Source organism: Aulostomus chinensis, chromosome 3 (assembly GCF_037954235.1).
Source record: "Aulostomus chinensis isolate RoL2024-O1b breed Wild chromosome 3, RoL_Achi_v1.0, whole genome shotgun sequence".
In the NCBI taxonomy this organism is placed as follows: domain Eukaryota; kingdom Metazoa; phylum Chordata; class Actinopteri; order Syngnathiformes; family Aulostomidae; genus Aulostomus; species Aulostomus chinensis.
Window position 1 is genome coordinate 16,450,419 of NC_141322.1, and position 16,591 is coordinate 16,467,009.

Sequence of the window (16,591 nt, forward strand, 5' to 3'; positions counted from 1 at the left end):
GATAACGGTCCACTCGTCCTGGTCAGAAAAATGCCAATAAATTAGTTGAGATTGTTTATCATGAAACATTATATCAATGGATATCTCCGTTACTTTCATTCTTGATTAGCAGTTGAATGGAACTGATCACCAGTCGTAAAGAAAGTCAAGAACTGTCAGATAGCTAGGGTGACGACTGTGGAATTAAGCGGAAAAAGTAGTTCATGAAATAAAATGCAAGAACAAGTCTGTGGTAGAATCAGGCTTAAACTGCAATAAGTTGCATATATGAACAAATGTCCATGTTTTCCACCGCTGCTTTGCTTTCCACCGAATTAAATGTAAATCACGTTACTGTGACCTCTCGCGTGATGTTGTGGTGGCTGCGCTTTACACATCATATATTATAGTAGCTTGCAAGGCTAATAACAAGCTGCAACAAAGTGACATGTACATAGTCTGAATGACGGAGTTGCCAAACTGATCGGGAAATGGAGTATAGAGATATCAAGGACCAGGTAAGTGGACAGCGCAGATTAATCCTGTGCTTAAATCCTCGTTTACTGTGAGTTTAAAACAACATGGCTCATGCTACTGCAAACTGCTGGCTAATTATGATAGCCACAAATCGAGCAAAGTTTGCTATCATTACACAGCTAGATGAAGACAAACCTTTGGCTTTAAAGTGGATTAACTATATTTTTGCTCGGTAGCACTTTAGTTTTAGTTTTGCATGGTTTTATGTTTCCATTGCGATGAACCTCGAACCATTTGGGTGCCGAGCACAAAGCTTGCAAACAAATACTAATCGCCGAAACACCAGCCTTTTAAATGGACTTCTGTTCCACTACTGACCGACTATCCCTGCTTCATCATTGCTGATTCTCTAAAAAAAAAAAAAAAAAGAGAGTAGTAGACTGAAAGTTTGGCTTGGATTGTAGCCCAGTTGAAGTTAGAGGTACAAATCTAACGGTAGCCCTTTGAATAGTGCAGTGAGTTTTCTTAACATCACCAAAGTAGATTTCCTTCTTCTTCAAACAAGTTGTAATTTTTTACAAATTCAGTTTTGTATTGTTCCTTCCATGTTAGCACTCCATTATCTTTTATCAACTGATTTCATTTGAGGTTGTCAAAATGTTGTTGTTGTTGTTTTTTTTTGTTTTTTTGTTTTGCATTGTTCAACAACTAAATATACTGATTGATTAGAAACATAAATGTATGAATGCAAAATGTCTGGTTGTTTGACTTAAACTATGGGAATATTTCCAAGACTTTCTCAATTTATCCGAAAGAAAGTCAGATATATGCCACAAAAATATACCAAACAAAGTAAATTACTGTTCCCAGGTTAGCCTGCTTCATCATCAGACAGATTAATGTTGTTTGAAATGTTTAGGGAGGAAAGTGTTGCTGTGCAGATATTCACCAGTGATTATTCTGCCAGCTCCATCATGATTGCTAATTACGATCCCTATAGGTTCCAGCGAGTTCCTTAATGAAATATAGAGATTAAATGACATTTATCTCTTCTTCGTTACTTGTGTGTTGTAAGTTGCTCATCACCATAACAGTAGTACTCTTTTTTTTTTTCTCCCCTTAACATTAACATTTATTTTCTCATGTTTTTTTCACCTACTTTTGAATGTAAAAACTGTCTTCCAGAGTCCTTTGGTCCAGGCTATATTCAGCCGAAATGCTGTGGAAGTAACATTTTTGTTGAGCAATAATGAAGATGTCAATTCATTGGTAATATTATCTTTTAATTCCAAATCCATTGTTTGTTTTGGTTATTTTTGCAACATGTGATGTCAAATCTATGCATGTTTTTTTAACTATGTCAGGTAAATGGTCACATGAATGTTTCTTTTAGGACCAAGAACAAAGCACACCACTTCATGCTGCTGCTTATTTGGGCGACGTCCAAATTATGGACCTACTTATCTCCTCAGGTAGAAAAATAATCCTGTCCTCCGCTATACACTAGACAGTTTGTTATGCAACAAAGCCTGCCAGCCTTAAAGGAGAGAAGAAAAAAATACTAAAAACATTAAAAACTGAATTGTATATTATCTATGCTGTTGCCTCCATGCAGGTGCAAATGTTAACACTAAAGACAAGGGTTTGCTGACTCCTTTACACCGAGCGGCTGCCTCACGAAATGAAGTATGTTCCCGCTTTCAAAATATTTAAAAATTGACTCAGTGGAACAAAGAGATTCACCGGATCTTAAATGTTTGACCTCCCTTGATTGTTGTGTTTTTTTCCCTCTCAGAGGGCTGTGGAGCTGCTGCTAACACACGGTGCAGAGGTCAATATACGGGACAAATTCTGGCACACACCGTTACACATGGCTGCTGCGAACTGGGCTACGGGCTGCGCTGAAGCCCTGATACCGCATGTGTGCAGCCTGGATATGTGCGACCGATCGGGAAGGACGCCGCTGCATCACGCAGCACACAGTGGCCACGGAGAGGTAATCCTTGAAACTGATGTTAGTTTATGTCTTCCTCCTGAACGTGAACTCTTTATGCCTCAATATTCATGAGACTACAAGGCTTAGAAGTAGATCTAACTTTGGAAAGTTCATTAAAAGCAGTGCATTTTCTTTGTTTCAGACAGTTTGAGTCACAATATTTTCTGATAGGACAGAAGGTCATGCATGTTTGTTAAACACCTGTGTTCTCTATATTCTTGATGGTAAACAGCTGACTCACTACTCTCATGTTAAGGTCGAACCAGAGACAGTTTTACTGAATAATTTTTCTTTCCCTTACAGATGGTGAACTTGCTTCTCAGCAAAGGTGCCAACATGAGTGCCAAAGATAAGAAGGAAAGGCAGCCGATCCACTGGGCTGCTCACCTTGGTGAGAGAGAGAGAGAGAGAGAGAGAGAGAGAGAGAGAGAGAGAGGGATGTTGATTACTATGTGTCACCTAAAAAATCTTTTTTCCTCATGAAAGATGAGAACTTGATCATATAACAATTGAATGTTAAGACTGAATTCAAGGTTGAGCTTAGCGGCGTATTTATGACATTTTGAGGGATTTTGCATGCAATGGGATGTGATTATACTTGAAAAGTATTGAAAATTTACTAGAATGTGTTTGGAAAAAGAATTTTTTGTAAAAGAATCAAGCGCCAGGCTGTGCTAACATGCCGCAACTGCCTTCAAAACTAATTTTAGATGGCTTGATTGGTTGACGTGCATCCAGAACAGCATCAGAAGCAGAACCAGAGGAGAGACGGCTCTGCAGATATTGTGTCTATGACTGGCTTGCTAACACAACCCCGACTCAAATGAGTCGAGAGTTTGATTAAAGTTTTATAAAGAAAAAACAAACAAAAAAAATGGGATGACTATTCAATTAAACTATCCCTATTTGCTACCTGTGCAAATAGCAGCTCCTAGCATGTTTGAGGAGTGTGTGGCGATGTGTCTGCATGGCAGACGCTCGTGGTAAACGTTAAGCTCTTCTTTCAGGACATGTGGAGGTTGTGAAGCTGCTGGTGTCTCACAGTGCAGATGTGATGTGCAAGGACAAACGTGGTTACACTCCGCTCCACGCTGCAGCTGCCAGTGGACAGTTAGACGTGGTCAAATATCTGTTAAGGTTGGGGGTAGAGGTAAAGTGGCTTGGTCACGTTTTGTTTTGTTTTTTTAATTAAATCTTCTATGGAGATGAATAAAAAATGGATCATATATTTAATCTGTGTTGTGTATTCTATGGAAATCTAATATATATATATATATATATATATATATATATATATTTTTTTTTTTTTTTTTTTTTAAACATATCATGTGCCTGTTTGGTGAACAAGCCAAGTCTTTCACACCAGATCCTTGTCTTTGCCATGCCTCTAGGTATTATCAGCAACATAAGCTGTCCATTGTGAATCTGCCTTGGCTTCATATTCAGCATTATTTCTCTGGCTGCAAGAAAAAGGCTTTCCTGTTCTAAACTAACAGACGTGGTTTGTTTTATCCTTGTCAAATGTTTTTCTCTCTTCTGTCTCTCAGACTGATGAACCCAACATTTTTGGGAACACAGCTCTCCACATGGCCTGCCATACCGGACAGGATAATGTAGCTACCGAGCTGGTGAACTGTGGCGCCAACATTAACCAGCCCAACTACCACAGCAACACGCCGCTGCATCTGGCCGCCGCGTCCTCCAGCGGCGTGCTGTGTCTCGAGCTACTAATCAACAACGGTGCTGATGTAACTATGCAGGTAAACGCACAACGAGAAGAAATTAGATCGTTTCGTTTTCCGCATTTCCAGTGCAGATTTGTTTTATTCTTCTAACATTTTTTCTTCCTTCACAAGAATAAAGAAGGGAAGACCCCTTTGCATATGGCCGCTATGCACGGCCGCTTCACAGGCTCCCAGATCCTAATCCAAAATGGCAAGTAAACTGTAGATGTACAGTGTCTTCACCATGCACTCTGACTTAACATCACGCCGCTATCTGACATTAGCTTTGACACCACGTCTCCCTCTCCTAACAGGTGGCGAGATTGACTGCGTCGATATATATGGAAACAGTCCTCTTCATGTTGCTGCCAGATACGGTCAGGAATTGTTGATCAGTACTCTGCTGACAAACGGTGCTGACAAATCCAGGTAAGACTTGTGAAACGATCACTACAGCTCCTTATTAGTATGCAGTCATTCTACTGTGAATAGCTAATGACTGACTCTGCTGCAGTTAGATGAGATGTCTTTTTTTTTTTGAGTGTTTGGAATCTATTGCTTCACCCGGTCATTTAAAATATATCCTAGAAACATCCATCCATCGTCATCTTATTCCTACACATTAAGGATCGCGGGGGGGCTGGGGCGTATCCCAGCGTCAACGGGCGAGAGGCGGGGTTCACCCTGGACAGGTTGCCAGTCCATCGCAGGGCCAACACAGAGAGACGAACAACCATTCACACTCACAGTCACACCTACAGTCAATTTAGAGAATCAATCAGCCTCGTCCCCTCTTGATGTCTTTGGACTGTGGGAGGAAGCTGGAGTACCAGAGAGAACCCACGCAGACATGGGGAGAACATGCAAACTCCACACAGAACGATCCCGTGCCCGAGCCGGGACTCGAACCCGGAACCTTCTTGCTGTGAGGCCACAGTGCTGACCACTGCACCACCGTGCAGCCTCCTAGAAACATAAATAAAATAAATAAAATGCCTTTATTTTCTATGTCAGAGAGATAAATCAGTTTAACAACTTAAGTAACTGTTATGATCTGACATTATGAAGACAGGGGATTCATGGGATGCTTCCACTACACTTGACGGCGCTCTTCGGCTTCCCAGACTGTTGCCGGAAGTTACTATGTAATGGTGAGTGTCTCTTCCTTGCAACGTGCTGTGTTCATTTTCAGAGTTTCTGCATTTTTAGTTCTGGTACAACTGAAAGACAGAGAGCAAATTACTAGTAAAAAGTTGTAATTGTAGTTTGTGTATCACTCAGGCCAGTTTTACCAAATGGTGCCAACGCTGACCGGCGACCAGATCCCAGTGATGGGGTTTGATATCAACACCACAGACGACCATGGGAGAACCTGTCTGCATGCAGCTGCCTCTGGAGGGTAAACACACACACACACACACACACACACACACACACACACTGTATATCAACTGCCTTTTAAAATCTGTCTCGTCAGGTGGTGCACAAATAACAGCAGTGTGCCTACATAGTACCCAGAGCTTCACAAATGTTTGTTTGTTTGTTCAGCACAGATTAAAGATCGTAATTTAACTTTTTGCACTTGTGGCAGAAATGTGGACTGTCTTAACTTGCTGATAAGCAGCGGAGCTGAACTTGATGTGAAGGATAATTTGGGCAGGTAAGCAGGGCTGATTGGCTGGAGGAAAAATTCGCTACTTAGATGCTGATGTCACATATCCTCATAGCTTTGTTTCACCACAGATCTCCGTTGCACTACGCTGCAGCCTACGGCAACAGCCAGTGCACAATCACCCTGTTGAGAGCCGGCTCTGAGGTCAATGAGGCCGATCTGATGGGCTGCAGCCCTCTGCACTACGCAGCTGCATCACACACTTTCTGTGGGTGAGAGAGAACACATTTGGCTTTTACTAATTTTACTGACAATTAGTGAAGACCGTCCCATGGTTGCACAAGAACGTCCTCCTTATCAGTCCCACCTTCACCTGAGCCAGGTTTAAAAATGTCTGACTCTTGTTCCACAGAGGGGAGGGGAGCTCCGAACCTGAGTACAGTGAGGAAAAAGAACATGAAGCCTCTCTGTAAGTCATTTAATTTTTGTAAGTCATAGACTTCAGGGAAATGGATGCATCAAAAGACAAACGCCCGAATGTGAACAGTTAAAACCTTTAAGATCTGCAGTGACCCCTGCCTACAGAAGTTGTGTTTTATGTGCTCCATTAGCTGCTAGAATGGATTTGTCATCATTCATTGTCATTAGGTGACATTTTTTTTAAAAAAGATAGCCGACTGAAAGGACAGACTTCAGCTCAATGCAGCATGCGCCTTCACCATACTGTAAAAATAGTCTCCTGAAATGCCAAATCAATCAGCAAGACACCGCAGGGAATGGAGGCCAGTCCCAGTGAACCAGGAGTACCGTTTCCAGTGTCTTTTGCTTTTTGAAGGTACATGAAAGGTGAAGCAAACTCTGCCTTAGCAACAACATATGAAAGCCAACATTTCATGTTATGGCATCAGTATTATCAGTGTGGTTCTGAGCCCTGTTCACGCTGGACCAGTATTACCAGGGGACCAGGGGCAGAAAAGGAGAGAGAAAAGTCCTTGTTACTCCAGTTGACTGTCGTAAACTAGGTGGGCTGTCAAGACTAGGGCTAGCATTTTATGCTGCTTCTTTTTGTGATGCGCACTTTACACAAAAAAAAACACAGTAGTGACCAGAGTGACAAACATTAATCTGGCTTTGCTCACACTCAAATCACCAAGACAGGTAGGTCTTTTACTGATAATACTTATCATACTGGTAAGAATGATCCCATTGAAAAGGGATGAATCCTGCAAAGACTGCAGGTCTGAATAAGTTCTAATTAATGTTTTACTTCTAAATGCTGTTGTGATGCAGGAAAGAAAACCTCATTTAGTAAAAAGAGACCGTTCCTCCTCCTGCTGTCCCCCACCTCACTGTCTCCTTCACCACTCTTACTGTGTCTCCGTCTTTGTCCTCCATCCCCTAACTGTCTTTCTTTGCCCTTCAACTGTCTCTGCAACCTGCTTCCTGTCTCCCCGCCACCCTTACCGTCTCTCCCACCGCTCACCCCTCTTTCACCTATCTTTGGAGAGCCATCTAACATTTCTCTTTCAGCAAGCCATCCCTCGTCCCCCCCCCCCCCCCCCACATTCTCCATTTGGTATTCATCTCCTGTGAGTTCCTGTGTGTGTCTACCTGTCTTAACCACTTCTTCCTGTCAACCTCCAGCTTTGCCTTTCTCACCTTTTCCCTTCTCTCCTGCTCCAGTCTCTCCTCCTCCTCCTTTAGCCATTTGTCTCGGATTCGCTTGTACCTCTCCTTCCTCCTCCTCCTCTCTTTCTCCTCATGCTCCTCCACCAGTCGCCACCACTCCATTGTATTTCTACTCATCTTCTTACCTTTTCCCTTCTGTTACTAAATCCCTCTCTTACCTGTCAAATTCAAATTTTTATATTAGCCCAAGAGTTAAAAAAAAAATGTGGCCAAACCAACACATAAAGAATAAATTAATACATGAATACATAAATAAACAATGTGGAAACATTGAACAATCACATCAACAGGAATAAATCCACAACTGCACACTCCCTCTCACAAGGCACTTCACAATTACAATTCACTGTAATTAAGAGATGGCTAAAAGTAGCGCAATAACTTAATTATTCTTCTGCTAAAATGTCTGCTAAATTTAGGTGACTATAAAAACAATTTTTGGGAGAAAAAATAAAGGCATTTTTCTTCTTCACCCAACACCAAGCCATTTTTAAACTGACATGTTAAGTTAAGATACCAATGCTATGCTAATTAACTCAATCAGTTTAGCCAACAGTTCAACATGAAAAGAGCTGTACTCTCAACAGTGTCACCTAAATTTTGACTATTGACAAAATTCTAAACAAAATAATGCAGTAAAAAGTATTTCTTCTTTGCTAGCACCAAAAAAAAAAAAAAATTCAAGGTGAAATATTAAGCAAATCACTAATGATAGGTGGGTCAGCTTTGATTGAGCCCAAAACTAGAGGTGGAAGTAACTGTGCTATCATCTCTGTCCCCTCAATCTATGGACAAAAGCCATATTTCACAAAATAATGCAGTAAAATATGTATGTTCTTCACTCAGCACAAAGCAGTTTTTCAAACTGAAAAGTTAAGACAAGATGCTAATGCTATGCTAATTAGCTTAGCCAATGAAGCCTGACATGAACAGTTTTACTCCCAAAACCCTTTTTCCTAAATTTGAGACATTTAAAAAAATAAAATAAAATACTGCAGTAAATATACGTTGGTTCTTCAGCCAAAGCATTTTCAGCATATCAAGTTATAACCAGTTAATCAGGTTCATCTTACCTCTTTAAAGCTCTCAACCAAGGTTCACCAAGCAAGAGTCTCACAGTAAAGCTCAGGGTGAAAATAACTGATAACTGATCTGCTCGCTCCTATCTGCTGCTGAGAGGGTTGCTATGGAAACCCTTTGGTGCCAGATAAATTGTTTTGATTTTGAAATGTACCTTCACTTATGGACTGCCTTTTGCTTTGATGTACTGTATCGGGGCATCAGAACCGTTATTCTTTGTGTACCCTGTTATTGCTGTCAACTTTCCCTTACAGACTTTTTGTTGGAGACATTTTTCTTTTGTTTGCTAACAATGTTTAGCTAACATCACTCTGCACACAACATGATCGCACTTCTCCGACATGATAACAACAAAAAACACCTGCTACGTTGTATGTGAGGGTACCGCCATTGATGCCAAGGCCTACAACTCTGATAACTTGTGATCAATATTAAGATGTGTGCATCATAGAAGACCTGCTGTCTGTCCTCATGATGGTACTGCTTAAAATATCAACAGTATGATGAGATTAAATACAGATGCACAACCTAGAAAGACAAATTCGAGAACGATAGACTTACAGCATGACAAATCATCATGTCTCAAAGCTTTCATCTGATAGACTGGTGTTCAAATCTTTGTAGGGCACTTGTACTTGTCTTTTGAGTATTTCCTGTGTCCAGAACTGGACACACATTCATGTTTCATGGACTCTTTGTGCAGGTGTCTTGACTACTTGCTGGACAACGGAGCGAATCCAACTCTGAAGAACAGTAAAGGTTACAGTGCCGTGCACTATGCAGCAGCCTACGGGAACAAACAACATCTGGAACTGGTCAGTGGTATCTTTGTATATCAGGTTTTTCTTTTCTTTGCGCAGCTAAACTGTTGCAGGTGAGACATAATCACAGGCTTCTTTGTTTCATCTTTCCTCTCCCAGCTCCTTGAGATTTCTTTCAACTGTCTAGAAGAGGTTGAAAGTAATATTCCAGTTAGTCCTCTGCACTTAGCGGTGAGTGGTGCAACACAAATGGCCTTTGTGATGACGATTAACTCGCTAGTTGTAGTTTTCGTCAACGATTGCTGCATTGCTCACATGCGTCCTGTGGTTGCAGGCGTTTTATGGTCACTGCGATGCCCTCCATTTGCTGTGCGAGACATTAGTAAGTCTGGATGTGCGAGACATCGAAGGCCAAACTGCACTGCACCTGGCTGCTCAGAAAGGTTTCGCCTTGTGTGTGGAGGTGCTGCTGAAACATCAGGCCTCCTATACACTGAGGGAGCACAAACACAAGTGGACCGCTCTCCACGTTGCAGGTGTTTGTACGAGGCCATATTTTATTGTAACCTAATATTTTTTCACGCTGACAGTGTAAAATATGTTTTGTCTCTTATGCAGCTGCTGAAGGCCAAATGGATTGTCTGCTGTTACTGGTCAACAGAGAACAAAGTACTGATATTATTGACAGTCCAGATACACAAGGACAGTGAGTCACTGCAGATTCTTATTGGTTTATTTATAATAGAGACACAAGACGTGCTTTTACATGCACCACCGCTTACAACGAGAATGGTTTTTAGTGTTTTGGGTTGTTGTTGTTGTTGTTTTTTGCTTAACTGATTACTGGACAATAACACAGCAGTGTGAAAAATTAATTTTCTAATTGCGTAATCGCACTTCCTTTTTAAAGTCAAATGACGAGTTACTCCACTTTAAAGGCAAATGACAAGTTACTCCACTTTAAAGTCAAATGACGAGTTACTCCACTTTAAAGTCAAATGACGAGTTACTCCACTTTAAAGGCAAATGACGAGTTACTCCACTTTAAAGGCAAATGACGAGTTACTCCACTTTAAAGTCAAATGACGAGTTACTCCACTTTAAAGTCAAATGACGAGTTACTCCACTTTAAAGTCAAATGACGAGTTACTCCACTTTAAAGTCAAATGACGAGTTGTATGCGAAACATCAAAGATGACACACGACCGGTTGTGTAGTCACGGTGTTGAAGCAAAACAAAAGTGAAAGGTGGCAGCAATTTGGTGGATATGTGATAATGCTGATGTTGATGGTATATAGAATTTTATTGTACTGAGTTGAGTCATTCAGGATTATAGTTTTATGTGGAATGTCTTGTTTCTGCTGTTGATGATCAGAGAATCAAACCTAAGTACACGTACGGCAACTTTTTCAGTTTTTCTGTGTTTTGCTTGCAGGACGGCTCTCATGCTGGCAGCTGTGGGTTGTCACACCGATTGTGTTCACATTCTCCTGGAGAAAGGAGCGAAACCAGATGCTGGAGACAAAAAGGGCTTCACTGCACTACACCGATCTGTACGTGTCCTTCCTTGCTATGTTGTGTGTGTTATCACTGAAGAAATAAATCCCCTGACGTTTGTCCCCCATTCTTCTGTCCTCTGCGTGCAGGCTATGCTGGGCAGCGATGACTGCGTGTCTGCTCTGTTGGAACATGGCGCTTCTGCTCTGTGTAGAGACTCTCAGGGAAGGACCCCGTTGCACCTAGCAGCATCCTGTGGTCACACAGAGCTCCTCCACTTCTTGCTAAAGGCTGCGTTCAAAACGGACCCTCTGGATTCCATTTTGGACTACAGCGGCTACACGCCCACCCACTGGGCCGCCTACCATGGTGAGACAAGCTCGAGGGTATAGGAGAGGTTGTTGACATCAATTTTAAACAGGGCCCAAACTGTGGACTCGGAGTATTGCGTCTGTCATGTGGTGCCCGAAGCCTACATTGAGAAAAAAAAAAAACAGGGAACGCACCATTGAGCAGCTTTTAGTGGAATACATGAAGCCCCGCTGCGTTTGCTTGAGAATTGGGTTTCGCCCTAAATAGAGAAAATATGTGGAAACAAATAAAAATGGAATGAAAATTTTTTTTGAAAAATTGCCATCATGAGCAGGGTTAAGAACATAAAATCCGAATGATCAGATGAGAAGTAAATTCCAAGAAGAAATGAAATCCTAAAAAAACTTTTTTTTGGATAGCCTTGTGTTGTTCGACGTGATCACGTCATTTGACAGGTTTTCATGAGTCGTTTGTCCACGTGTTTCATGTCCTCTGTAGGATGTGAAGGATGCTTACGCTTGTTACTTGAAAACAAACTCTTCAGCAGCCAAGAAGGAAACTTCTTCAACCCTTTGCATTGTGCTTTGTGAGTACCTTCCTAAATGTAATCACTCATTTATTTAAAGGTGTTTCCTCCACCTGGGAAAAAAAATTAGCATTTTTTTGAGCTGTGTTTGCTTCAGTGAAGGTGTCTGTAGTTGGTGATATATTAAGTGTAGTTCTTACAAATATAAAATAATGATGATAATTCTAATACTTATGTTCAATGTAGCACTTAGAGCTAAGGGGCAAAATATGCATCGAACAAACAGACAAAAACAACAGCAACATTTTGCCATAAACCCCCTACATTTTTGTGTTATGTTAAAACATAGAAACGTAAAGACTCCTCTTCTCCTGTAGAATAAATGGACACGATGCTGCTGCTGGACTTCTCGTGAAGACTATTGGCCCTCAAATTGTTCAAATCCGTGATGCCAAAGGAAGGTAGGATTCTAACCATTGTCAAGTTTATGCAAGACGGCACTGGTAATACAATCAGAGCAATGAAATCACTCTGGTGACGGCTCAGCATGATTGCTAATGTCTCTGTGCATTTGGACCAGAATTATCCATGACATTGGTAATTTAGGTTTGATATACATTTATGTAACCCTCCGCTCATGAATTATTTTTGCAATAACTCCTTGAAAGACAGAAAGTGAAATGTTTTGTTCCATTGTAACGTGTGCTCTCGTGTGTGTACTGTGCGAATGGAGGACCCCGCTGCATGCAGCTGCTTACTCAGGAAATGTAGCTGGGCTCCAGCTGGTCCTGGACCAGGGGGCAGAGGTCAATGCTGTGGACCACTCTGGATGCTCTGCTCTGATGGTTGCTGCTGACAGTGGGCAGACCCTGGCTGTGGGTATGTGATCTGTTCGTGTGTAAATACTTGCTCCTCTGCGTACCTCAAATCATGTCATGTCAGCTAATACATGATGTTTGTGTAAAGTTTTTCAAAGCCCCTCCATCTTCCTCCTGATCATTTGTTCACTTCCTCTTCACCTCAAAATGGTGTATTCAGTTATCCTCTAAGCACATGTATTTGTTTTCATTGTCACTCCCCTCACCGATAATTATCGTTACTGCACTGATTTAATTGGTTCCCCTGTTGCACGAATAGGAGGCCACGCCCCATGAAAACACCCAGTGAAGGCTTGTATGTTGTGAAAGATGTCTTATTTTCTACATTTCAGAATTCTTGCTGCACAAGGCCAAGCCAGACCTGACCCTGGTGGATGTCAATAATAACACAGCACTTCACTTAGCCTGCACCAAGGTCACACACACATACACATGCATGTACTGTTTGCATGCGGTGACACAGTAACGTTTGCATTAGCATAACAACGGGCACAGTGATTTTTATATGGCGTTAATACTGTACTAGAAGAATGTGTTCTATTCTGCAGGGTCATGAGATGTGCGCCCTGTTGATTCTGGGAGAGATCAACGACTCGTCCCTCATTAATGCGACAAACAGCTCTCTACAAATGTGAGTTGGCTCACAGGTTTGGCTACTAGCTAATCAATATCAGTTGTCACTTCTGGACTCAAATAATCAGACGTAGTATCGCAGCATGACTAATTAAACATTTGTCTTCATTTTCAAACTTTCAGGACTTGGTTCCATTATTGTGGTTTTTCATTTTTAGGTCGAATGCTACATGTCTGTTTGCTGGATAGCAACTTGCAAGCTTGATATAATGATTTTGATATACTGTAACTTTTTAAAACACCGTAAAAGATTGTCTCTTTTGGTTAGAGTTTTTTTTTTTTTTTTTTTTTTTGGTCTGTGTTATGATTCAGCTGTTTTGGTACAATGTATGTGCATCTTTTTTCTTTGCTTTCCCTCTTCATCCAGGCCGCTTCACATTGCAGCAAGGAAAGGTCTGGCAACAGTGGTTCAGGTGTTGCTCAGCAGAGGAGCAGCAGTCATGGCTGTAGATGGAGAGGGTAAGTATTGGTGGCAACATTAGAGTGTTTTATGTTTCTGCTTTGACAGCGGAGGCAGGAACCACCACTTCAAATTTGACGCACAACGTGCACCTGGGCTCAAACATATAGAAGATAAGTGTTTGTTGTCAAAATTGTTGGATTCTGGAATCACCCTTTTAACCAAGGTCAAAGATCCACCTCACTGTGACGACACAAAAAGGTGGTACAATATTTCAAATTTAGTTTTTACTCTTGACCCTAAACTTGACTTTCTTGGGTTTGTGTTGCTGCCCCCTGGTGGATTATCAAGGTATAGCAAGTGGGCTGTGAGTTTTTGATTTTTCAGTTTTGTTATGATTTATCTTTATGATTGAGTGATTCATGTTGATATTGCATTTGATATTGTGAAATTAAATATATGTACGTGTTTTCTTATGCAGTGTCAGCTCGCATATGGACTGACAATGCATTTAGTTTCTTACTTTTAGTGCTTTAATCACAGAGTCACACACTGGTCACATAGCAACATATTAAATAAGGTCAGTGATTGCCGATCTGGCCTCAGCATTCTGAAATTAGAATGTCTGATGTACATATTCTACGAACTCAGACATGGATGTGATCTGGTCAGTGGAGGTGAATGACTACAGGGTAGAATTCGAGTTGCCTCTGCATTTATTAATGCAGCATTGATTAGATATTTCTTGACTCTGTACAGGCCACACCCCAGCTCTGGCTTGCGCCCCCAACAAGAACGTGGCAGACTGTCTGGCCTTAATCCTTTCCACCATGAAGCCTTTTCCTCTCCGAGAAGCTGGTAGCACCACGGCCTCCTGCTTCAACCCCACCCTGAAGAACTGTAGCATCGCTGCCACCTGTGGGTCCAATGGAAGCCTGTGTCACGCTTAAGTCCAGGAAATGCTGGAGCACCGCGGGCCTGCACGGGTGCCACACAAAGTGAAACGTCTTGTCCAAAGCTTCCATGTCACACAAGTCCCCATGAACATGTGTGGTTCTTTTGCTTCGTCCCTGACGACATGTATACTCATGTGACTCGTACTTCTGCGCTCATGCATCAGCAGGATTAATTGCTTCCCTGAAGTCTTACTAATATTCGTGAACTTTTAGATGATCCTCTCTCTTACATGAGCTGAGTGTAGCACATATTTTATGTCAGTTAAGCACTAGCACATTAGATAAGAACGTGAATGCATCACAAAAGACTGACTTTTTTAAGCTCTTGATGGTCGTAGCCTGAAATCTCCCTCACGTCAGTCCTCGATACAAATAAGAATGCTGACATGATTGTTTGTGTATCTGTGTCTGCATTATTAGTTAGTTGTTTGTTTGTTTTTAAATCTATTTCTTTGAAAAACTGGTGCTTTTAACCCTTTATGCAATGAAAGCTATTTTCTTATCCAAACTGTTGCAGACACTAAAATTATATAAATAATCTATTCTAATATGATATCCTAGGTTACATTAAAGCATGTGTAGAGTTTTAATGACAGTTTAGTGAGTATATGGTTCTTAAAATGAAGTAATAACTTCAGAGTGAGTACTGTGCTGTAGCTGCAATAAAAAGGACATCTTGAGCAGGGCATTGCATTTGAAATATAAATTATGTCAGAAGTATAATATTACTGTTAAATAAGCCCAACAAGGAAACAAACAAGGACAAAGAGAAATTTATATAAATATATGAATATATGCATTAATAAGCACCGTTGTTATGCACAAAGGATGTAATCTATCAGCCTTTGAGAATGAACATGAGTGTCCATTTCACTTTCTCGAACTGTAATGAATGTCATTTACAGTTAAGTTTATGATTTAAACTTTCTATTGGTAAAATTACAAAAAAAATACACATTATGTTCCCAGTGCCAGATGTGACATCTTCAATTCACTTGTTATATCTGATCAGTTGTCTATAATCCAAAGATATTTCATTGAAACTGATATAAAACCAGAGACCAACTGTCCCAAAACCAAACCAATTGTCCCGTTTCAGAAGTTAAAAATAAGCAACACTATTCTCAAGTGGTCAATTATGTTGATCTACAGATAACATCAGTTCACTATTTCAGCAATTCTTTTAACTGTTCTCTCCATGAAGTCCGTACAATGAGCTAAAATTAAATAACATATCCCTCATATGATGGAATTAAATTATTGTCTCGAAATGGGATTTTCTGAGTTAGCTGGTTAATATATTCTCTTCATCCCGTGTAACTGTAGACTGTACATCTAGATGTGTAATTTCACTGACTTTCAGTAAATTTATTTAACATTTCATTATCCAGTTTTTAATCTTGTTAAATTAGCACAATATACGTGGACTTGTACTAAAATACCACTGCCTCATTCTGTAAAGGTGATCTTTTATATGGATGGAGTTCTGTGTTAAATGTTTGCTTTAATTGTTTTAAGGATAACAGCCTGTGACATCTGTTCCTCGTGTCATTTTTCACAGTTGTACCCAGTACATTATGGCTTTAAACTATTTGCACTCTGACAAGTTTACACTTTAATTCAGGTATCCCTCTGAAATCTACACAGATTCTTTGCAAATTCTGCTTTTACATAACAGAATCAATCCAGTGTTGGCAACGCTTTCGTAACATTTCACAGAACTCTGTTAGAAATGGCAGTGAAATGTTCTGAACAAAGTTTTCCTTTATGAATTGCTCTGTAACAGCTTTTAATGTGAAAGAGTAATCTTCCATACATCCAAATGAGGTTTCAGGGTGTGACAACTTGAATACTTGATGTAGGATTTAGGTGAGGATGGCATCATATGAGAGAAAATAAAGATCAAGAAAATACGCTACTACTGCTAAGAGTCCTTGCAGTCTTTATTTCCATTCCCATCATGCTAGTTACCAATCAAAAATTTGTAGAAGTTTGGTCTTTACCTGCTCCAATCATAAAGAAATATATCAATTAAGGTTATGCCTTTTCAAATTGTTGAAAATATTTCAA

General features: G+C 40.6%; 1 protein-coding gene and 1 long non-coding RNA gene across 2 annotated transcripts; one reads left to right on the top strand and one right to left on the bottom strand.

Moving 5' to 3' along the window:
- Positions 1 to 102: 102 nt before the first annotated feature.
- ankrd52b (ankyrin repeat domain 52b) lies at positions 103 to 16,431 on the top strand. The gene is made up of 28 exons (XM_086198995.1): positions 103 to 497; positions 1,642 to 1,725; positions 1,850 to 1,928; positions 2,072 to 2,142; positions 2,252 to 2,452; positions 2,756 to 2,843; positions 3,460 to 3,602; positions 4,000 to 4,212; positions 4,309 to 4,387; positions 4,491 to 4,605; positions 5,245 to 5,327; positions 5,458 to 5,575; positions 5,768 to 5,836; positions 5,920 to 6,060; positions 6,201 to 6,257; positions 9,261 to 9,372; positions 9,478 to 9,549; positions 9,653 to 9,854; positions 9,937 to 10,024; positions 10,755 to 10,872; positions 10,966 to 11,185; positions 11,627 to 11,714; positions 12,032 to 12,115; positions 12,388 to 12,533; positions 12,865 to 12,947; positions 13,081 to 13,163; positions 13,533 to 13,624; positions 14,325 to 16,431. Exons 1-28 carry the CDS (start codon positions 471 to 473, stop codon positions 14,513 to 14,515), a joined length of 3,147 nt encoding a protein of 1,048 aa, XP_086055121.1. The 5' UTR covers positions 103 to 470; the 3' UTR covers positions 14,516 to 16,431.
- LOC147267898 (uncharacterized) lies at positions 5,161 to 8,625 on the bottom strand. The gene is made up of 4 exons (XR_015112082.1): positions 8,551 to 8,625; positions 7,448 to 7,635; positions 5,469 to 5,568; positions 5,161 to 5,396 (listed from the first exon to the last, which is right to left on the bottom strand). It is a non-coding gene; the product is annotated as an uncharacterized LOC147267898 (long non-coding RNA).
- Positions 16,432 to 16,591: the final 160 nt, after the last annotated feature.